The 22406-nt window shown below is 44.9% G+C and overlaps 3 protein-coding genes and 1 long non-coding RNA gene across 7 annotated transcripts; 1 reads left to right on the top strand and 3 right to left on the bottom strand.

Annotated features, from left to right (window-relative positions):
- The first annotated feature begins 2859 nt into the window (after positions 1-2859).
- On the top strand, positions 2860-7591 carry LOC115535216 (uncharacterized). The gene is made up of 4 exons (XR_003974420.1): positions 2860-3210; positions 6541-6648; positions 6772-6935; positions 7472-7591. It is a non-coding gene; the product is annotated as an uncharacterized LOC115535216 (long non-coding RNA).
- Positions 5082-8735, bottom strand: LOC115535214 (ubiquitin carboxyl-terminal hydrolase 37-like). 4 transcript variants are annotated; one of them, XR_003974419.1, is made up of 9 exons: positions 8607-8735; positions 8340-8433; positions 8189-8268; positions 7931-8074; positions 7494-7701; positions 6975-7047; positions 6725-6860; positions 6491-6613; positions 5082-5233 (listed from the first exon to the last, which is right to left on the bottom strand). XR_003974419.1 is itself a non-coding variant. In XM_030346230.1 (9 exons), exons 1-9 carry the CDS (start codon positions 8717-8719, stop codon positions 6544-6546), a joined length of 825 nt encoding a protein of 274 aa, XP_030202090.1. In that variant the 5' UTR covers positions 8720-8735; the 3' UTR covers positions 6175-6543. The 4 variants fall into 4 exon arrangements, 3 of the variants coding, with proteins under 3 accessions (XP_030202090.1, XP_030202089.1, XP_030202088.1); XM_030346230.1 differs by lacking the exon at positions 5082-5233 and having other exon boundaries at positions 6175-6613; positions 7494-7552; positions 7646-7701; XM_030346229.1 differs by lacking the exon at positions 5082-5233 and having other exon boundaries at positions 6175-6613; positions 7494-7555; positions 7646-7701.
- Positions 8736-8749: 14 nt separating this feature from the next.
- LOC115535217 (ubiquitin carboxyl-terminal hydrolase 37-like) lies at positions 8750-10690 on the bottom strand. The gene is made up of 6 exons (XM_030346231.1): positions 10276-10690; positions 10051-10118; positions 9926-9962; positions 9671-9751; positions 9290-9427; positions 8750-8961 (listed from the first exon to the last, which is right to left on the bottom strand). Coding segments are annotated over exons 1-6 (504 nt in total). The 5' UTR covers positions 10278-10690; the 3' UTR covers positions 8750-8783.
- Positions 10691-16968: 6278 nt separating this feature from the next.
- LOC115535224 (ubiquitin carboxyl-terminal hydrolase 37-like) lies at positions 16969-21231 on the bottom strand. Its single transcript, XM_030346242.1, has 15 exons — positions 21069-21231; positions 20844-20911; positions 20719-20755; positions 20464-20544; positions 20083-20220; positions 19628-19754; positions 19401-19543; positions 19134-19227; positions 18983-19062; positions 18725-18868; positions 18440-18495; positions 18288-18349; positions 17769-17841; positions 17519-17654; positions 16969-17407 (listed from the first exon to the last, which is right to left on the bottom strand). Coding segments are annotated over exons 1-15 (1311 nt in total). The 5' UTR covers positions 21071-21231; the 3' UTR covers positions 16969-17337.
- Positions 21232-22406: the final 1175 nt, after the last annotated feature.

Here is a 22406-nt window from a genome sequence, read left to right on the forward strand (position 1 = left end):
GGAGACACAAGAAGTGGGGAAACATGTAGTTGGGGAGACACAAGAAGAGGGGAGGCATGTAGTGGGGGAGACACAAGAAGGGGGGAGGCATGTATTGGGGGAGACACAAGAAGAGGGGAGACATGTAGTGGGGGAGACACAAGAAGAGGGGAGGCATGTATTAGGGGAGACACAAGAAGAGGGGAGACATGTAGTGGGGGTGAAACGAGAAGAGGGGGAAGATGTAGTCGGGGAGACGCGAGAAGTTGGAAGGCATGTAGTGGTGGAGACACAAGAATACGGGAGGGATGTAGTGGGGGAGAAACGAGAAGAGAGGAGAGATGTAGTGGGGGAGACACAAGAAGAGGGGAGGCATGCAGTGGGGGAGAAACGAGAAGAGGGTAGAGATGCAGTGGGGTTGAAACGAGAAGAGGGGAGGGATGGGAAAGTGGGGAAAAAAGAGGGTTTCTTCTGAGGCAGCGATGCAACCACAGAAGGGGCCGGGCGGTGGTCAGGTTCTCCTCCATCTTCCTCCATGGCAGGCTGTTTGAAGAAAGGGGCGTGAGAATTAGTTATAATATTACGATATTTAAATGATGATGGGAAAATTTATTATAAATGATTGTATCAAAAATGAATGAATGAAAGAAACACAAGAAGTTATCATACATGTATAAATGTATTTAGACTTTTTAACGGTACTGTATGATATATCTATCTATCTATAGATAGATAGATAGATATACACACACACACACACACACACACTACCGTTGAAAAGTTTGGGGTCGATTAGAACGGGTCAATGTAGCCTGCGGCCATCAGAACGTTCAGGTCGTTAACACGTGTTCAAAGAACAACAAATAAGAAGCTGGCGGCCAGATGTGTTTTTAAAAAAATATTTATTAAAATAAGGTTTCAGTGTTGGCCGTAAATATCGGGTTACTTATAGGGATTATTACATAAATGCATGATCAATAATTATATTGATTACGTTTCACAATTTGATGAAAGGTTTCCATCGCAACCTCAAGGAAAGATTGCAAGGTGTAACATTTAAGAGTCATGATTAAGATGTAATTGTACCTGTCTGGAGCAACAGCCACCCATGTTTGCTTTCCTCTTCGACAAGTACAGTCAAGTAGATATAATGATCAACCCACGATTAATTAGCAACAATTAGCAACAACTAGCAAAGACAACTTCGTGCAGCGTGCGTGAGTCAGTCCGCGTGGCGTCTCGCTTGAATGAGGCAGTGATGCTGTCGTCAAGGAGACCATGGATCTCAGAACCTCTCAAAACAAGCCTTATATGGTAATGTAATGGATGTCAACATCAGCGTCTCATCCCCTCCCATTTAGCATTTAAAATTAATCAAAAGGGATTGATGAAATTCTGTCTCTAAAAAGTTTGTATAGAATAATGAAGAAGAAGGAATACAACTGAAGAACAACAATTGAGAGCTGCATGCAGCACTCACCTAATTACAATATAAGTAGGCCTACCTCTCAAAACAAGCCTTATGTGGTAATGTGATGGATGTCCACATTACCGTCTCATCCCGTCACATTTAGCATTTAAAATGAATAAAAATTGATTGGTGCTAGCCTATCGCTATTATTATGCTTCATATTGTATAATTATCGCTAACCATATCTGTCCATCAAGCATGTTAGGCCATGCTAAATCAAAGTCTATCCACATAATCTTAACAAATTAGAAACTAGAAAATGCATTTCCTGCAGAAAATGCGGTGAGTGCTGTAGTGCAAACTGAGGTTGAAAACATGTTTCATAAGTAAAACCACCTAGTTTAAGACGTAAAGAAATGTTAAATGGCTTTAAATCAAGCGAAAGGATTTGAAAATAGTGTTGTCAAATGGTTCGAAAACAAATAAAGTGGGTTAAAAAAAGAGCTAATGTGACCGAGTTTGAATATATTTGAGTACGTTGTGGGTATTTGTTTGAGACTTGGAAAATATATATTATTGACCTTATTACTTCACATTTAGTTAATCGAAATAAGCTCACAAAATGAGGATCCCGTTGGTCTCCTTTGAGTCTCAGCTTTTATATCGCGTATCGTTTGTGTAGATATAGGCATGTGTTGCCAGATCGGATTGGCAATTACCAGCCCAATTATGGACTAAAAAACACCCAATCAACCAAAAACCAGCTAAAAACGTATATTGCCAGAAAACCGATAAATCGTATACTTCTGCAATGGCAAACACACGAATACACACCGAAACGCAACCTTATTATCTATGACGTTATGTGGTATACAAGGGACCTCTCATCCATCGCTAACACACACACACACACACACACACACACACACACACACACACACACACACACACACACACACACACACACACACACACACACACACACACACACACACACACACACACACACATATAGGCCTACTCACAAGGTCTGCGTAAAGAACACACTGATAGCAGTAGAAAATGGGTCTTCGATGACATCCACAACGCACAAAATAGGCACATATAAGTCAAATTGTGAGCAAAATTAACACCTGAATGCGACGTAATTTACCTAATAACTTTTACGTTACACACAAACACACACGCGCGCTCAGTGTGCAGGGACACGCTAATTTAACATGTTTGGTAAATTAGCTAATATTAAAACAACCCTCAAAATAATCACGCATAAAATGATCTTACATTTATGTAGAAATTGAACTTGAAATATTCTTACAAGAACTTAAAGAACATCAACCGGAGAACTAATGTTCAGCCACCGGCAGCGCCGCAAATGCTTCGCGAATCAAATCTCTACTGGCGCGGTGGTTTGAGTGACAGGTCTGAAAGCCCTCCCTCGCCCCTAATTACTATTGGACAGGCAAGCATTGATTTTAGCATTTATCTTCTACCGGTGGACGTACACCCGGATATGTAGCAAGCGCCTAGCCTTTAGCAATATAAACGGGGCTCTCCACAGACAAACGGCAGATTTCTAACAATCATATTTCCAATCGATTCATCATTTTATCGCAAGTGTAACACGAAACACAGAACCGTTTAAGCTTCACATTATGTTTCTAGGTTGACGTTGTTTTAGGCTCCACGACGTCCGCAATGGTTAGCTCTCATAGCCACCATGGGCTATCGCTAACTAGCCGCCCTGTCACCTTGGCTGTCATCTCCAGAACTGCTCACGCTCGAGCCTCAACGTCCTTGAGACCAACTGGAAATATACGGTATGAAATTAACTGTGATTCTTAAAAAAGTATAAATTATATCGAAATTCTGTGTCTACATATACGTATAGAATAATACAGAAGAAGAAAGAAAGAATAAAACTAAAGAACAATAGTGGAGAGTGGCAATTCTTCCAAAAGTTGGATTTCAGACTTGATCTTGGATACTGTTATCCACTGGGCTGACTCGGTAGGTTTGATTTAGACCATATTCGATCAACATAGTTGAAACTAGCATTTGTAAAAATGTATATATTATCTATTTATAGAAAATAGTAAAATGTCAACCAAGCAAAAAAAATATAATGTGAAGTAATTGTCTAATGAACAGCTCACTTGACAGTTTGGTTTGCCCAATCTTCATGAAGGGTCTTTTTGATTTATTAGTGTCAGTTTTTCTTATTCATGAACAAGCAACAGTTGAACTTACTTGGCTTGGTCATGTAACATTATATTAATATTAGTCACATTATATGGCACTATAAAGAGGAAGACCAACCTGATTGAAACCACTTTCTTTACCTGAACTCTCTGTTCTTGAGTAGGCCTACATAGAGAAGTGACACCTTTCTTTACCTGAACTCTGTTATTCGGCTCTGGATAGACCAAAACAATTCTTCCTCTCCTGCCGTTAATATCCATTAATTCTGAGGATGCTGTCTTAACAGTAACTTAAAAACTTTAAATGAGTGCAAATACATTTTTTAAGTCAGACTCGCCAAGCAAATGATCCATATCAAGTGTTTGTTGTTTGGATGTTCCTCAAATCTACTGCTCAAACAATGCTGAGCTGTGGACGATGTAAACCTTATGTGGTTGATGTGATTAAAGGGTGAGACTGGAGACTGAGGAAGCGGACCAAACACAGGGGATTAGTAGCAAGTAAACGCATTTATAATAATAATAATAATACATTTAATTTAGAGGCGCCTTTCAAGACACCCAAGGTCACCTTACAGAGCATATAGTCATCATACATTTTTTAAAAAGCAAGACATTGTGGAAAAAATAAATAAATAAATAAATAAATAAACATAAGCAATAAGAAATAAAAAAATAAAAAAAATAAAAACAGTGAACAGTTAGACGTTGTTGTGACTTGAAGGTTGAAATGGTGTCTGACTGTTTTATGTGTGGGGTTATTGATGACATATATTATTATTATATACTCTGGTGATATCTTATTATTGATTTGATTGAAATTATTAATATCATGAACATTTTAATTGTTATTTTACTATTTATACAATAAACACATTTATTTAAACGAAATTGAATGAAAACCAGAGCTCAATAATCATATATTAGTTCCACAGGGATCTTATTTTTATAGTTACATTATATATAGTGCTATTATATTATATATTATACATAATTATCACATTATTATTATAAACATAATTTGATCCTCAGCATTATTATTGTACATAATAATGTTATCCTCATTATTATTATTATTATACATGCATAATAATAAAAAGGATCACATAATGACATTATTATTCATAATAAGATGATCCTCAGCATTATTATTATACATAATATGAATATGCTCATCATTATTATGATACAAAATAAAAATAAAGTGATCCTCATTATGATCAGCCTTAACGTCCAAAGAGGTGGGCCGCAGGGCCCCGAGAGGGGGGTGTAGAGGGGGTTGGTTAGCCCCTAGAGGGGGCTGTAGAAGGGGGACGCAGGGTGTGGCCCCCAGAGGGGGGTGTAGAGAGGGGCCTCAGGTCCCCTAGAGGGGGGCATCAGGGTGTGGCCCCTAGGGGGGATGTAGAGGGGGGCTTCAGGGTGTGGCCCCTAGGGGGGATGTAGAGGGGGGCTTCAGGGTGTGGCCCCTAGGGGGGGATGTAGAGGGGGGCTTCAGGGTGTGGCCCCTAGGGGGGGATGTAGAGGGGGGCTTCAGGGTGTGGCCCCTAGGGGGGCGTTTAAAGGTGGGCCTCAGCTGTAGAGGGGGGCTGCAGGGTGTGGCCCCCAGAGCGGGCTGTAGAGGCACCACCAATCAGTGTTTCCGCTAGAAGAAATTGGTGCCGGTCATGTGACCGGGAAGGTTTAATTTTACCGGTCAAATTGGGAAAAAAAACGGTCGGATATTGTCCGTGTTTATTGCACTTAAAAAAAATGATAGGCAGGCTATATAAAGAAGAAGTGTGTGATCATATTTTGATTCGCCATTGTTGTTAAATACCGGTACTCCGCAAAGCTTGCCGCCGGCTTTCGCTAGCTTGCCGCCGTTTAGTTCATAAACCTACGGTAGTCTATAGGGGAGCGTGTCTATGTTCCCCGAGTCCTATGTTCCCCTCTTTGTATGAGACTGGGGAACATAGGACCCTTTTTTTCAAAAAGGGTCCTATGTTCCCTGCTTTTCCCAAAATGGGTCCTATGTTCCCCGATATGTATGTGACCGGGGAACATAGGACCCTTTTTTTAAAAAGGGGTTCTATGTTCCCCGGTCTGTTACTTTTTCCACCATTACTGCCAAATTCCGGCCGAGATAACTACCATTGCATGTCTTTACCTTTTGTGGAAGAGGGAGAGACGTCGGAGAACCTGACGCAGTATATTCATACGCCGGTAAACAAACCCCGAGAAGCCCAATCCCCACGAGAGCTTCCCGCGTTACGGCCATCCGGAGGCGCACAGAGCTTTTGGCCGTGATATTATTATACAATTATATTATATACTATTATATAAAGAGCTCCGGGAGTCGCAAACGGCAACAATCACTTTCTCCTGCCTTGCTGCAGTTCACCCCGGACTGCACTGCACTGAGTTGGCCGGTTGAACGCTGATTGGCTGTTACGTTAGACATGTCACTCTGTTGAACGACGATTGGCTGTCATTACGCGAATGCCGCGTCAAAGTTTAAATATTTTTAAAGATTGATAGATTGCGGGGAACATAGGACCCTTTTCTGGGAAAAGGGTCCTATGTTCCCCGGTATGTATGGCTACAGGGGAACATAGGACCCTTTTTGGGGAAAACCGGGAACATAGGACCTGCTCAATTTTGTTCTGCTCAATGGTTGAATCTCCTCGTGACTGAATGTTTGTATACAGCGCGCATGCTGTATGAGCGCAGGGTTGATGCGCTCCACTTTTTTCTGTGGAGAACCAGCACCTTGAACATTAAGCATAAAACGAAACCGGATCGTTTTCGCCCGTTTCGGCTCCGTGTGGACGGGGCCTTATTTCCAATCGGTCATTCTGACCGGAGACATTTAGGATTTTCGGTCCTCCTCATTTTTTTCCGGTCAAAGACCGGTAATTACCGGACAACGGGAACTCTGCCACCAATCAAGCGCTCTCCTGGGCCTCACAGGTGTCAGTCCCTCTCAGCTCCAGATGGCTCCTGGTTCTGAGCCAGTGGGACATGGCTTCCCTCTTCTGCTCCACTGGTGGAAGAAGACGAGCAGGAGTCAGTGTTTCAGTAAGTTCAGTGAGTAAAACAGTCTGAGTCTAAAAGAAGCATTGGCTGTTGTAGAGAGTAACGTTTAAAGTATCACCTTAGGACGTAAAACAACATGTAGGCGGTCTTCTCTCTGGTCCTCAGGACCGGCGTCTCCGCGGGCGTCACACGGGCGTCGTTGAGGGTCAACCATCCGGCGCCGTCCTCTCGAGCTACGTCACTGACGTAGTGGCCTGGGGGACACAAGACATCCATTACCTTACTGTCCCCCAGCGTGGGACGGGTCTAGTGTCTGACGCGTGTGTCAGGTACAGATGTACATTCTTTACTATAAAAGCTTTAGTTACCGGTGTTGATGCTCTCCCCGAGGTGAGAGACCATCCCCGACAGACGGTAGGTGCTCTGGTTGCTGTGATCCTTCTGTAGAGAAACAGGATTCATTTGTCAGAGAACCTAACCCTAACCCTAAGCATTTTTACACTGCCAAGCAGGTACGGTCGCTGCTTGGCAGATGTTAGTTTCACTGTCCTGCCTGTGTAAAGCCTTCAAAGAGCCGGCTTTCTTGTTCATTGGAGCAGGCGGGGCTACGCACGTAGACATCTTTAGAATAATTTGCATACTCGGAATGTTTTAATTTTATTTAAGCCACTCGCACGCAAGAATGAGTAGACTGCGTCTGAATGTAGGCTACAAACCCCATTAACTGTTTACAAGTGCAAAAACGCCAATGCCGGGAAAAAGTTTCAAATAAGACGGGCATAGTGCCAGTGTAAAAAACACTTGGGGCTTCTCTGTTGCATCATCACTTGAATCTGTCCATATTCTGTCCCACTGTGTACTACAGCTCTCTCCCTGGCCCCTCTCACCCCATGAACTTCCTGAAGACCTCTGTCCCTGTCTCCTGCACTGTCAAGATGATCCACTGCTGCTGAGAAACACACCAACAATCCTGTTTTGTACACAACTGAAAAACTCAAGCGGTTGGGCATGAGATAGGAATCCATCACTTTTTTCTTACCCATGTTTGCACTTGGTTTTGCTCCAGATGCGATTTCCCCCTCTCCATAACTTGATCTACAACACATTCCATACATAATGATTAATCATATTGAGGATCGTAAATTAAACACTAAAATGGTTGCGTGAGGTCCTCTATAAGAGGCAGGGGAGCTTATGGCCGGATTACCAATCTAGATTCATCTGACTCTGTTTCAATGACGCCCACCACTCCCAACCCGCCCAATCTGTTTCCATGAAGCACAACGCACTGCCTACCGTCGTAGTCTGTTTCCTTATCTCTTACCTCAGTGGGTCTATCCCAGCTGCAGCACCCTGCTCTCCAACGAGGGAGGCCAGAGACAGCCATGGAGGAACGCTGACAGCATCGGTCACCTTCCTCAACCGTGCCCCGTCGTGGTGGAAGCGCTTCATGTGAAGGAGTAACACTCTGTGGACACAAACGGTTCATCGTCCGATCGCTGCATGCACACACGCGCCCGTACGTATGAAAAGTCTGCTTCAAGGCAACATTGGAGACAACAGACTCAAGTTCATGGCTCACCTGGGCAGAGTGAGGAAATGCCGAACCGCTGTTGCCTGGCATCCAGAGCACTGCCGGCAGGTGCACTCCAACTCTGAAGGCTGAGGGAAAGTGCTCTGTGAGTATCAGTGGACCAGCGTAATCGGACACACCAACACAACGGTGTACTGACTTTGAAGTAGAATTGGAGGCCAGCTATCAACGACGGGTGGAGGTCCAAGGACAAGTGGTTCTGCTCCTCCTCCTGGAAGACCTTGTCACCGCAGCTTTTAAGACGGGCAGAGAACAGAAAATCACCATTTGAACACAGCAGACCAGATCATGATGCCAAAAGTGTTGGCGTAACATTGATTGACTCTGATTTCCATCATTCAATGATGGAGGAACTATAGTAGTATTATGCGACAACAATAATACGTTCGATGAAGTCAAGCGTTACCTGGTGCAGGTGCGTACACACTGCAGTCTGAACTCAAAGTTCTGGACGGGGCAGATATAGCTGGGTGACGTGGAGATCTCCTGCAGTGTCTCACCTTCCATCTTCATCTTCATGAAGAGGAGGAGCAGGAACTCAGTGAGCATCCTGTCAGAAACCAGAAGTTCAGTTGACATGTGTTTAATCCTCAACAAGCGCATAAGCCAAGAGATAAGGACTCATCAGCTGTACCTGCTCAGTGATATGCTCGTACTCCTCGTTGAACTCTGCCAGACTGCTCTTGATGGACCAAAGGAGCCGGCGCTTGCCTTTGTAGGAGCCCTCACCCTGCCGGGATTTATATAGCTCCCCCAAGTACCTGGAGAACAGCATCAGAAAAAAACCAAGTGCATTTAGTATACCTACTGTACTTAATATTGTACAGTGGAGCATTCACTTTGTCAGTAAATCGTCCAAGCTGTACTGTAGTTTGTGAGGGCTATGGTTCTGGTTCTCCTCTAGTGTGAGGGCTAAGGGTCTGGTTCTCCTCTAGTGTGAGGGCTAAGGGTCTGGTTCTCCTCTGGTGTGAGGGCTAAGGGTCTGGTTCTCCTCTGGTGTGAGGGCTAAGGGTCTGGTTCTCCTCTAGTGTGAGGGCTTAGGGTCTGGTTCTCTAGTGTGAGGGCTAAGGGTCTGGATCTCTACTGGACCTCAGCAGCTTCAGCTTGGTTCTTCTCCGGGGGCTCCAGAGGTCCTCCTGCCCCGTGATGTCACTGCAGAAGCAGGGCAGGCTGTAGAGACACTGCAGGGACGCGTTCAGGAAGCAGCTGTTTCCAATGTTGGGCAAGCTGAAGAAAACACATACACATCATTAGTCAATGTACCAGCCCGGAGTATATAGTCGTGATGATTAGGTTTTAAAGAAGAGACAACCAATGTTTGGGAAAGTGTAAATCTCTACAAATATAACCAGAACTCCTTAAACTATGGACTATAAGGGGGTGAAGGCATCAGCGGCCCCAAACAGGCTGGTTGTATTCATGTTTATTCTCTAAAGAACCAGCTCAAGAGATGTCTTTCCTGTCTCTTACCCAAGGGCCTCCTGGTGTTGCTGGGTCTTGCTCCTACCAGAGGAGGCCCGCAGCCGGCTGACCTCGTCCCTCTGAGGCTGACTGCAACACACAGGGACGAGGGGAACAGAGAGGGAAACACAGCAATGAGGAGGATAGTCACGTCACGTATAAGCAAAACGGACTCATTCATTCATCGATTTCTATCTGATGTCCAATCCTGTGCTGATGGATCTCCCTGATGCAATCAGCAAAGGTTGGCTCCTGCTGTCATACCACTGCAGAGATGAGAAGCGACGAGGCCGGGAGAACTCTGAGGACCGACCACCACCACGGTTAAGACAATAATAGTTGATCTGTGGGACATGCTGTCTACTCAATGGAGGACTGCTTCAAAGTACCTGTTGTCTGGGCAGGAGGCCCAGTGGGGTCCACCTCATTGAGCTCACTCCCAGCTACTGCAGGTACCCTGAAACGCACACATTCATCAAGGTCAACTGAGGATGGGGGCTGATGTTTTAAGGACAAATAAAAAGCAGGAATGCAAATTGAAAAGTTAGAAACATGGATGAGTCATTTTTGGCATAATTTCACCGGCGGTGAACTTAATGCTACTTGTTACCTACATTTGATTCCCCAGTACATCCTCATCAGGCAGGGTGGTGTCCTCTGAGGTCCCTTTGCTGCTCTGCTCACCGACATCTGATGACCGTCCTGGTGGGGAGGAGACATCTCTGCTGCTGGGGGTGATGACATCTGGAAGGTCCAGGATTCCTGTTGGAGAGAGAGAGGAGGGGGGGGAGGGAGAAAGAGACACAGTTATTGGGGAGATACCAGAGGACAGAAGAACAGGAACAGGGAACGGAACAGGGGAGGATGGGGACGAGAAGAGAGAGGCGGGGTGATGAGAAACAGGGAGGGATGTAGTGGGGGAGACACAAGAATAGGGGAGAGCTGTAGTCGGGAAGACACAAGAAGAGGGGAGGCATGTAGTGGGGGAGACACAAGAAGAGGGGAGACATGTAGTGGGGGAGACACGAGAAGAGGAGATGGATGTAGTGGGGGAGACACAAGAAGTGGGGAAACATGTAGTTGGGGAGACACAAGAAGAGGGGAGGCATTTAGTGGGGGAGACACAAGAAGAGGGGAGACATGTAGTGGGGGAGACACGAGAAGAGGAGATGGATGTAGTGGGGGAGACACAAGAAGTGGGGAAACATGTAGTTGGGGAGACACAAGAAGAGGGGAGGCATGTAGTGGGGGAGACACAAGAAGAGGGGAGGCATGTAGTGGGGGAGACACAAGAAGAGGGGAGACATGTAGCGGGGGAGACACAAGAAGAGGGGAGGCATGTATTAGGGGAGACACAAGAAGAGGGGAGACATGTAGTGGGGGTGAAACGAGAAGAGGGGGAAGATGTAGTCGGGGAGACGCGAGAAGTTGGAAGGCATGTAGTGGTGGAGACACAAGAATACGGGAGGGATGTAGTGGGGGAGAAACGAGAAGAGAGGAGAGATGTAGTGGGGGAGACACAAGAAGAGGGGAGGCATGCAGTGGGGGAGAAACGAGAAGAGGGTAGAGATGCAGTGGGGTTGAAACGAGAAGAGGGGAGGGATGGGAAAGTGGGGAAAAAAGAGGGTTTCTTCTGAGGCAGCGATGCAACCACAGAAGGGGCCGGGCGGTGGTCAGGTTCTCCTCCATCTTCCTCCATGGCAGGCTGTTTGAAGAAAGGGGCGTGAGAATTAGTTATAATATTACGATATTTAAATGATGATGGGAAAATTTATTATAAATGATTGTATCAAAAATGAATGAATGAAAGAAACACAAGAAGTTATCATACATGTATATATGTATTTAGACTTTTTAACGGTACTGTATGATATATCTATCTATCTATAGATAGATAGATAGATAGATAGATATACACACACACACACACTACCGTTGAAAAGTTTGGGGTCGATTAGAACGGGTCAATGTAGCCTGCGGCCATCAGAACGTTCAGGTCGCTAACACGTGTTCAAAGAACAACAAAGAAGAAGCTGGCGGCCAGATGTGTTTTTAAAAAAATATTTATTAAAATAAGGTTTCAGTGTTGGCCGTAAATATCGGGTTACTTATAGGGATTATTACATAAATGCATGATCAATAATTATATTGATTACGTTTCACAATTTGATGAAAGGTTTCCATCGCAACCTCAAGGAAAGATTGCAAGGTGTAACATTTAAGAGTCATGATTAAGATGTAATTGTACCTGTCTGGAGCAACAGCCACCCATGTTTGCTTTCCTCTTCGACAAGTACAGTCAAGTAGATATAATGATCAACCCACGATTAATTAGCAACAATTAGCAACAACTAGCAAAGACAACTTCGTGCAGCGTGCGTGAGTCAGTCCGCGTGGCGTCTCGCTTGAATGAGGCAGTGATGCTGTCGTCAAGGAGACCATGGATCTCAGAACCTCTCAAAACAAGCCTTATATGGTAATGTAATGGATGTCAACATCAGCGTCTCATCCCCTCCCATTTAGCATTTAAAATTAATCAAAAGGGATTGATGAAATTCTGTCTCTAAAAAGTTTGTATAGAATAATGAAGAAGAAGGAATACAACTGAAGAACAACAATTGAGAGCTGCATGCAGCACTCACCTAATTACAATATAAGTAGGCCTACCTCTCAAAACAAGCCTTATGTGGTAATGTGATGGATGTCCACATTACCGTCTCATCCCGTCACATTTAGCATTTAAAATGAATAAAAATTGATTGGTGCTAGCCTATCGCTATTATTATGCTTCATATTGTATAATTATCGCTAACCATATCTGTCCATCAAGCATGTTAGGCCATGCTAAATCAAAGTCTATCCACATAATCTTAACAAATTAGAAACTAGAAAATGCATTTCCTGCAGAAAATGCGGTGAGTGCTGTAGTGCAAACTGAGGTTGAAAACATGTTTCATAAGTAAAACCACCTAGTTTAAGACGTAAAGAAATGTTAAATGGCTTTAAATCAAGCGAAAGGATTTGAAAATAGTGTTGTCAAATGGTTCGAAAACAAATAAAGTGGGTTAAAAAAAGAGCTAATGTGACCGAGTTTGAATATATTTGAGTACGTTGTGGGTATTTGTTTGAGACTTGGAAAATATATATTATTGACCTTATTACTTCACATTTAGTTAATCGAAATAAGCTCACAAAATGAGGATCCCGTTGGTCTCCTTTGAGTCTCAGCTTTTATATCGCGTATCGTTTGTGTAGATATAGGCATGTGTTGCCAGATCGGATTGGCAATTACCAGCCCAATTATGGACTAAAAAACACCCAATCAACCAAAAACCAGCTAAAAACGTATATTGCCAGAAAACCGATAAATCGTATACTTCTGCAATGGCAAACACACGAATACACACCGAAACGCAACCTTATTATCTATGACGTTATGTGGTATACAAGGGACCTCTCATCCATCGCTAACACACACACACACACACACACACACACACACACACACACACACACACACACACACACACACACACACACACACACACACACACACACACACACACACACACACACACACACACACATATAGGCCTACTAACAAGGTCTGCGTAAAGAACACACTGATAGCAGTAGAAAATGGGTCTTCGATGACATCCACAACGCACAAAATAGGCACATATAAGTCAAATTGTGAGCAAAATTAACACCTGAATGCGACGTAATTTACCTAATAACTTTTACGTTACACACAAACACACACGCGCGCTCAGTGTGCAGGGACACGCTAATTTAACATGTTTGGTAAATTAGCTAATATTAAAACAACCCTCAAAATAATCACGCATAAAATGATCTTACATTTATGTAGAAATTGAACTTGAAATATTCTTACAAGAACTTAAAGAACATCAACCGGAGAACTAATGTTCAGCCACCGGCAGCGCCGCAAATGCTTCGCGAATCAAATCTCTACTGGCGCGGTGGTTTGAGTGACAGGTCTGAAAGCCCTCCCTCGCCCCTAATTACTATTGGACAGGCAAGCATTGATTTTAGCATTTATCTTCTACCGGTGGACGTACACCCGGATATGTAGCAAGCGCCTAGCCTTTAGCAATATAAACGGGGCTCTCCACAGACAAACGGCAGATTTCTAACAATCATATTTCCAATCGATTCATCATTTTATCGCAAGTGTAACACGAAACACAGAACCGTTTAAGCTTCACATTATGTTTCTAGGTTGACGTTGTTTTAGGCTCCACGACGTCCGCAATGGTTAGCTCTCATAGCCACCATGGGCTATCGCTAACTAGCCGCCCTGTCACCTTGGCTGTCATCTCCAGAACTGCTCACGCTCGAGCCTCAACGTCCTTGAGACCAACTGGAAATATACTGTATGAAATTAACTGTGAATTCTTAAAAAAGTATAAATTATATCGAAATTCTGTGTCTACATATACGTATAGAATAATACAGAAGAAGAAAGAAAGAATAAAACTAAAGAACAATAGTGGAGAGTGGCAATTCTTCCAAAAGTTGGATTTCAGACTTGATCTTGGATAGTGTTATCCACTGGGCTGACTCGGTAGGTTTGATTTAGACCATATTCGATCAACATAGTTGAAACTAGCATTTGTAAAAATGTATATATTATCTATTTATAGAAAATAGTAAAATGTCAACCAAGCAAAAAAAATATAATGTGAAGTAATTGTCTAATGAACAGCTCATTTGACAGTTTGGTTTGCCCAATCTTCATGAAGGGTCTTTTTGATTTATTAGTGTCAGTTTTTGTTATTCATGAACAAGCAACAGTTGAACTTACTTGGCTTGGTCATGTAACATTATATTAATATTAGTCACATTATATGGCACTATAAAGAGGAAGACCAACCTGATTGAAACCACTTTCTTTACCTGAACTCTCTGTTCTTGAGTAGGACTACATAGAGAAGTGACACCTTTCTTTACCTGAACTCTGTTATTCGGCTCTGGATAGACCAAAACAATTCTTCCTCTCCTGCCGTTAATATCCATTAATTCTGAGGATGCTGTCTTAACAGTAACTGAAAAACTTTAAATGAGTGCAAATACATTTTTTAAGTCAGACTCGCCAAGCAAATGATCCATATCAAGTGTTTGTTGTTTGGATGTTCCTCAAATCTACTGCTCAAACAATGCTGAGCTGTGGACGATGTAAACCTTATGTGGTTGATGTGATTAAAGGGTGAGACTGGAGACAGAGGAAGCGGACCAAACACAGGGGATTAGTAGCAAGTAAACGCATTTATAATAATAATAATACATTTAATTTAGAGGCGCCTTTCAAGACACCCAAGGTCACCTTACAGAGCATATAGTCATCATACATTTTTTAAAAAGCAAGACATTGTGGAAAAAATAAATAAATAAATAAATAAATAAACATAAGCAATAAGAAATAAAAAAATAAAAACAGTGAACAGTTAGACGTTGTTGTGACTTGAAGGTTGAAATGGTGTCTGACTGTTTTATGTGTGGGGTTATTGATGACTTATATTATTATTATATACTCTGGTGATATCTTATTATTGATTTGATTGAAATTATTAATATCATGAACATTTTAATTGTTATTTTACTATTTATACAATAAACACATTTATTTAAACGAAATTGAATGAAAACCAGAGCTCAATAATCATATATTAGTTCCACAGGGATCTTATTTTTATAGTTACATTATATATAGTGCTATTATATTATATATTATACATAATTATCATATTATTATTATACACATAATTTGATCCTCAGCATTATTATTGTACATAATAATGTTATCCTCATTATTATTATTATACATGCATAATAATAAAAAGGATCACATAATGACATTATTATTCATAATAAGATGATCCTCAGCATTATTATTATACATAATATGAATATGCTCCTCATTATTATGATACAAAATAAAAATAAAGTGATCCTCATTATGATCAGCCTTAACGTCCAAAGAGGTGGGCCGCAGGGCCCCGAGAGGGGGGTGTAGAGGGGGTTGGTTAGCCCCTAGAGGGGGCTGTAGAAGGGGGACGCAGGGTGTGGCCCCCAGAGGGGGGTGTAGAGAGGGGCCTCAGGTCCCCTAGAGGGGGGCATCAGGGTGTGGCCCCTAGGGGGGATGTAGAGGGGGGCTTCAGGGTGTGGCCCCTAGGGGGGATGTAGAGGGGGGCTTCAGGGTGTGGCCCCTAGGGGGGGATGTAGAGGGGGGCTTCAGGGTGTGGCCCCTAGGGGGGCGTTTAAAGGTGGGCCTCAGCTGTAGAGGGGGGCTGCAGGGTGTGGCCCCCAGAGCGGGCTGTAGAGGCACCACCAATCAGTGTTTCCGCTAGAAGAAATTGGTGCCGGTCATGTGACCGGGAAGGTTTAATTTTACCGGTCAAATTGGAAAAAAAACGGTCGGATATTGTCCGTGTTTATTGCACTTAAAAAAAATGATAGGCAGGCTATATAAAGAAGAAGTGTGTGATCATATTTTGATTCGCCATTGTTGTTAAATACCGGTACTCCGCAAAGCTTGCCGCCGGCTTTCGCTAGCTTGCCGCCGTTTAGTTCATAAACCTACGGTAGTCTATAGGGGAGCGTGTCTATGTTCCCCGAGTCCTATGTTCCCCTCTTTGTATGAGACTGGGGAACATAGGACCCTTTTTTTCAAAAAGGGTCCTATGTTCCCTGCTTTTCCCAAAAAAGGGTCCTATGTTCCCCGATATGTATGTGACCGGGGAACATAGGACCCTTTTTTTAAAAAGGGGTTCTATGTTCCCCGGTCTGTTACTTTTTCCACCATTACTGCCAAATTCCGGCCGAGATAACTACCATTGCATGTCTTTACCTTTTGTGGAAGAGGGAGAGACGTCGGAGAACCTGACGCAGTATATTCATACGCCGGTAAACAAACCCCGAGAAGCCCAATCCCCACGAGAGCTTCCCGCGTTACGGCCATCCGGAGGCGCACAGAGCTTTTGGCCGTGATATTATTATACAATTATATTATATACTATTATATAAAGAGCTCCGGGAGTCGCAAACGGCAACAATCACTTTCTCCTCCTTGCTGCAGTTCACCCCGGACTGCACTGCACTGAGTTGGCCGGTTGAACGCTGATTGGCTGTTACGTTAGACATGTCACTCTGTTGAACGACGATTGGCTGTCATTACGCGAATGCCGCGTCAAAGTTTAAATATTTTTAAAGATTGATAGATTGCGGGGAACATAGGACCCTTTTCTGGGAAAAGGGTCCTATGTTCCCCGGTATGTATGGCTACAGGGGAACATAGGACCCTTTTTGGGGAAAACCGGGAACATAGGACCTGCTCAATTTTGTTCTGCTCAATGGTTGAATCTCCTCGTGACTGAATGTTTGTATACAGCGCGCATGCTGTATGAGCGCAGGGTTGATGCGCTCCACTTTTTTCTGTGGAGAACCAGCACCTTGAACATTAAGCATAAAACGAAACCGGATCGTTTTCGCCCGTTTCGGCTCCGTGTGGACGGGGCCTTATTTCCAATCGGTCATTCTGACCGGAGACATTTAGGATTTTCGGTCCTCCTCATTTTTTTCCGGTCAAAGACCGGTAATTACCGGACAACGGGAACTCTGCCACCAATCAAGCGCTCTCCTGGGCCTCACAGGTGTCAGTCCCTCTCAGCTCCAGATGGCTCCTGGTTCTGAGCCAGTGGGACATGGCTTCCCTCTTCTGCTCCACTGGTGGAAGAAGACGAGCAGGAGTCAGTGTTTCAGTAAGTTCAGTGAGTAAAACAGTCTGAGTCTAAAAGAAGCATTGGCTGTTGTAGAGAGTAACGTTTAAAGTATCACCTTAGGACGTAAAACAACATGTAGGCGGTCTTCTCTCTGGTCCTCAGGACCGGCGTCTCCGCGGGCGTCACACGGGCGTCGTTGAGGGTCAACCATCCGGCGCCGTCCTCTCGAGCTACGTCACTGACGTAGTGGCCTGGGGGACACAAGACATCCATTACCTTACTGTCCCCCAGCGTGGGACGGGTCTAGTGTCTGACGCGTGTGTCAGGTACAGATGTACATTCTTTACTATAAAAGCTTTAGTTACCGGTGTTGATGCTCTCCCCGAGGTGAGAGACCATCCCCGACAGACGGTAGGTGCTCTGGTTGCTGTGATCCTTCTGTAGAGAAACAGGATTCATTTGTCAGAGAACCTAACCCTAACCCTAAGCATTTTTACACTGCCAAGCAGGTACGGTCGCTGCTTGGCAGATGTTAGTTTCACTGTCCTGCCTGTGTAAAGCCTTCAAAGAGCCGGCTTTCTTGTTCATTGGAGCAGGCGGGGCTACGCACGTAGACATCTTTAGAATAATTTGCATACTCGGAATGTTTTAATTTTATTTAAGCCACTCGCACGCAAGAATGAGTAGACTGCGTCTGAATGTAGGCTACAAACCCCATTAACTGTTTACAAGTGCAAAAACGCCAATGCCGGGAAAAAGTTTCAAATAAGACGGGCATAGTGCCAGTGTAAAAAACACTTGGGGCTTCTCTGTTGCATCATCACTTGAATCTGTCCATATTCTGTCCCACTGTGTACTACAGCTCTCTCCCTGGCCCCTCTCACCCCATGAACTTCCTGAAGACCTCTGTCCCTGTCTCCTGCACTGTCAAGATGATCCACTGCTGCTGAGAAACACACCAACAATCCTGTTTTGTACACAACTGAAAAACTCAAGCGGTTGGGCATGAGATAGGAATCCATCACTTTTTTCTTACCCATGTTTGCACTTGGTTTTGCTCCAGATGCGATTTCCCCCTCTCCATAACTTGATCTACAACACATTCCATACATAATGATTAATCATATTGAGGATCGTAAATTAAACACTAAAATGGTTGCGTGAGGTCCTCTATAAGAGGCAGGGGAGCTTATGGCCGGATTACCAATCTAGATTCATCTGACTCTGTTTCAATGACGCCCACCACTCCCAACCCGCCCAATCTGTTTCCATGAAGCACAACGCACTGCCTACCGTCGTAGTCTGTTTCCTTATCTCTTACCTCAGTGGGTCTATCCCAGCTGCAGCACCCTGCTCTCCAACGAGGGAGGCCAGAGACAGCCATGGAGGAACGCTGACAGCATCGGTCACCTTCCTCAACCGTGCCCCGTCGTGGTGGAAGCGCTTCATGTGAAGGAGTAACACTCTGTGGACACAAACGGTTCATCGTCCGATCGCTGCATGCACACACGCGCCCGTACGTATGAAAAGTCTGCTTCAAGGCAACATTGGAGACAACAGACTCAAGTTCATGGCTCACCTGGGCAGAGTGAGGAAATGCCGAACCGCTGTTGCCTGGCATCCAGAGCACTGCCGGCAGGTGCACTCCAACTCTGAAGGCTGAGGGAAAGTGCTCTGTGAGTATCAGTGGACCAGCGTAATCGGACACACCAACACAACGGTGTACTGACTTTGAAGTAGAATTGGAGGCCAGCTATCAACGACGGGTGGAGGTCCAAGGACAAGTGGTTCTGCTCCTCCTCCTGGAAGACCTTGTCACCGCAGCTTTTAAGACGGGCAGAGAACAGAAAATCACCATTTGAACACAGCAGACCAGATCATGATGCCAAAAGTGTTGGCGTAACATTGATTGACTCTGATTTCCATCATTCAATGATGGAGGAACTATAGCAGTATTATGCGACAACAATAATACGTTCGATGAAGTCAAGCGTTACCTGGTGCAGGTGCGTACACACTGCAGTCTGAACTCAAAGTTCTGGACGGGGCAGATATAGCTGGGTGACGTGGAGATCTCCTGCAGTGTCTCACCTTCCATCTTCATCTTCATGAAGAGGAGGAGCAGGAACTCATGAGCATCCTGTCAGAAACCAGAAGTTCAGTTGACATGTGTTTAATCCTCAACAAGCGCATAAGCCAAGAGATAAGGACTCATCAGCTGTACCTGCTCAGTGATATGCTCGTACTCCTCGTTGAACTCTGCCAGACTGCTCTTGATGGACCAAAGGAGCCGGCGCTTGCCTTTGTAGGAGCCCTCACCCTGCCGGGATTTATATAGCTCCCCCAAGTACCTGGAGAACAGCATCAGAAAAAAACCAAGTGCATTTAGTATACCTACTGTACTTAATATTGTACAGTGGAGCATTCACTTTGTCAGTAAATCGTCCAAGCTGTACTGTAGTTTGTGAGGGCTATGGTTCTGGTTCTCCTCTAGTGTGAGGGCTAAGGGTCTGGTTCTCCTCTAGTGTGAGGGCTAAGGGTCTGGTTCTCCTCTGGTGTGAGGGCTAAGGGTCTGGTTCTCCTCTGGTGTGAGGGCTAAGGGTCTGGTTCTCCTCTAGTGTGAGGGCTTAGGGTCTGGTTCTCTAGTGTGAGGGCTAAGGGTCTGGATCTCTACTGGACCTCAGCAGCTTCAGCTTGGTTCTTCTCCGGGGGCTCCAGAGGTCCTCCTGCCCCGTGATGTCACTGCAGAAGCAGGGCAGGCTGTAGAGACACTGCAGGGACGCGTTCAGGAAGCAGCTGTTTCCAATGTTGGGCAAGCTGAAGAAAACACATACACATCATTAGTCAATGTACCAGCCCGGAGTATATAGTCGTGATGATTAGGTTTTAAAGAAGAGACAACCAATGTTTGGGAAAGTGTAAATCTCTACAAATATAACCAGAACTCCTTAAACTATGGACTATAAGGGGGTGAAGGCATCAGCGGCCCCAAACAGGCTGGTTGTATTCATGTTTATTCTCTAAAGAACCAGCTCAAGAGATGTCTTTCCTGTCTCTTACCCAAGGGCCTCCTGGTGTTGCTGGGTCTTGCTCCTACCAGAGGAGGCCCGCAGCCGGCTGACCTCGTCCCTCTGAGGCTGACTGCAACACACAGGGACGAGGGGAACAGAGAGGGAAACACAGCAATGAGGAGGATAGTCACGTCACGTATAAGCAAAACGGACTCATTCATTCATCGATTTCTATCTGATGTCCAATCCTGTGCTGATGGATCTCCCTGATGCAATCAGCAAAGGTTGGCTCCTGCTGTCATACCACTGCAGAGATGAGAAGCGACGAGGCCGGGAGAACTCTGAGGACCGACCACCACCACGGTTAAGACAATAATAGTTGATCTGTGGGACATGCTGTCTACTCAATGGAGGACTGCTTCAAAGTACCTGTTGTCTGGGCAGGAGGCCCAGTGGGGTCCACCTCATTGAGCTCACTCCCAGCTACTGCAGGTACCCTGAAACGCACACATTCATCAAGGTCAACTGAGGATGGGGGCTGATGTTTTAAGGACAAATAAAAAGCAGGAATGCAAATTGAAAAGTTAGAAACATGGATGAGTCATTTTTGGCATAATTTCACCGGCGGTGAACTTAATGCTACTTGTTACCTACATTTGATTCCCCAGTACATCCTCATCAGGCAGGGTGGTGTCCTCTGAGGTCCCTTTGCTGCTCTGCTCACCGACATCTGATGACCGTCCTGGTGGGGAGGAGACATCTCTGCTGCTGGGGGTGATGACATCTGGAAGGTCCAGGATTCCTGTTGGAGAGAGAGAGGAGGGGGTGGAGGGAGAAAGAGACACAGTTATTGGGGAGATTACAGAGGACAGAAGAACAGGAACAGGGAACGGAACAGGGGAGGATGGGGACGAGAAGAGAGAGGCGGGGTGATGAGAAACAGGGAGGGATGTAGTGGGGGAGACACAAGAATAGGGGAGAGCTGTAGTCGGGAAGACACAAGAAGAGGGGAGGCATGTAGTGGGGGAGACACAAGAAGAGGGGAGACATGTAGTGGGGGAGACACGAGAAGAGGAGATGGATGTAGTGGGGGAGACACAAGAAGTGGGGAAACATGTAGTTGGGGAGACACAAGAAGAGGGGAGACATGTAGTGGGGGAGACACAAGAAGAGGGGAGACATGTAGTGGGGGAGACACGAGAAGAGGAGATGGATGTAGTGGGGGAGACACAAGAAGTGGGGAAACATGTAGTTGGGGAGACACAAGAAGAGGGGAGGCATGTAGTGGGGGAGACACAAGAAGGGGGGGGCATGTATTGGGGGAGACACAAGAAGAGGGGAGACATGTAGCGGGGGAGACACAAGAAGAGGGGAGGCATGTATTAGGGGAGACACAAGAAGAGGGGAGACATGTAGTGGGGGTGAAACGAGAAGAGGGGGAAGATGTAGTCGGGGAGACGCGAGAAGTTGGAAGGCATGTAGTGGTGGAGACACAAGAATACGGGAGGGATGTAGTGGGGGAGAAACGAGAAGAGAGGAGAGATGTAGTGGGGGAGACACAAGAAGAGGGGAGGCATGCAGTGGGGGAGAAACGAGAAGAGGGTAGAGATGCAGTGGGGTTGAAACGAGAAGAGGGGAGGGATGGGAAAGTGGGGAAAAAAGAGGGTTTCTTCTGAGGCAGCGATGCAACCACAGAAGGGGCCGGGCGGTGGTCAGGTTCTCCTCCATCTTCCTCCATGGCAGGCTGTTTGAAGAAAGGGGCGTGAGAATTAGTTATAATATTACGATATTTAAATGATGATGGGAAAATTTATTATAAATGATTGTATCAAAAATGAATGAATGAAAGAAACACAAGAAGTTATCATACATGTATATATGTATTTAGACTTTTTAACGGTACTGTATGATATATCTATCTATCTATAGATAGATAGATAGATATACACACACACACACACACACACACTACCGTTGAAAAGTTTGGGGTCG

Source organism: Gadus morhua, chromosome 22 (genome assembly GCF_902167405.1).
Source record: "Gadus morhua chromosome 22, gadMor3.0, whole genome shotgun sequence".
NCBI classification, from domain to species: domain Eukaryota; kingdom Metazoa; phylum Chordata; class Actinopteri; order Gadiformes; family Gadidae; genus Gadus; species Gadus morhua.

Coding starts and splice junctions, on each gene's coding strand:
- LOC115535214 (XM_030346228.1), bottom strand. CDS start 8,719: ATGAAGATGAAGATGGAAGGTGAGACACTGCAGGAGATCTCCACGTCA. Junction 8,269..8,339: donor GCCTCCAATTCTACTTCAAA/GTCAGTACACCG, acceptor ACTTTCCCTCAG/CCTTCAGAGTTGGAGTGCAC. Junction 6,614..6,724: donor ATGTTGTTTTACGTCCTAAG/GTGATACTTTAA, acceptor TTCTTCCACCAG/TGGAGCAGAAGAGGGAAGCC.
- LOC115535217 (XM_030346231.1), bottom strand. Junction 9,963..10,050: donor GCCTCCTGCCCAGACAACAG/GTACTTTGAAGC, acceptor GTCGGTCCTCAG/AGTTCTCCCGGCCTCGTCGC. Junction 8,962..9,289: donor ACCAAGCTGAAGCTGCTGAG/GTCCAGTAGAGA, acceptor GCTGTTCTCCAG/GTACTTGGGGGAGCTATATA.
- LOC115535224 (XM_030346242.1), bottom strand. Junction 19,755..20,082: donor ACCAAGCTGAAGCTGCTGAG/GTCCAGTAGAGA, acceptor GCTGTTCTCCAG/GTACTTGGGGGAGCTATATA. Junction 17,408..17,518: donor ATGTTGTTTTACGTCCTAAG/GTGATACTTTAA, acceptor TTCTTCCACCAG/TGGAGCAGAAGAGGGAAGCC.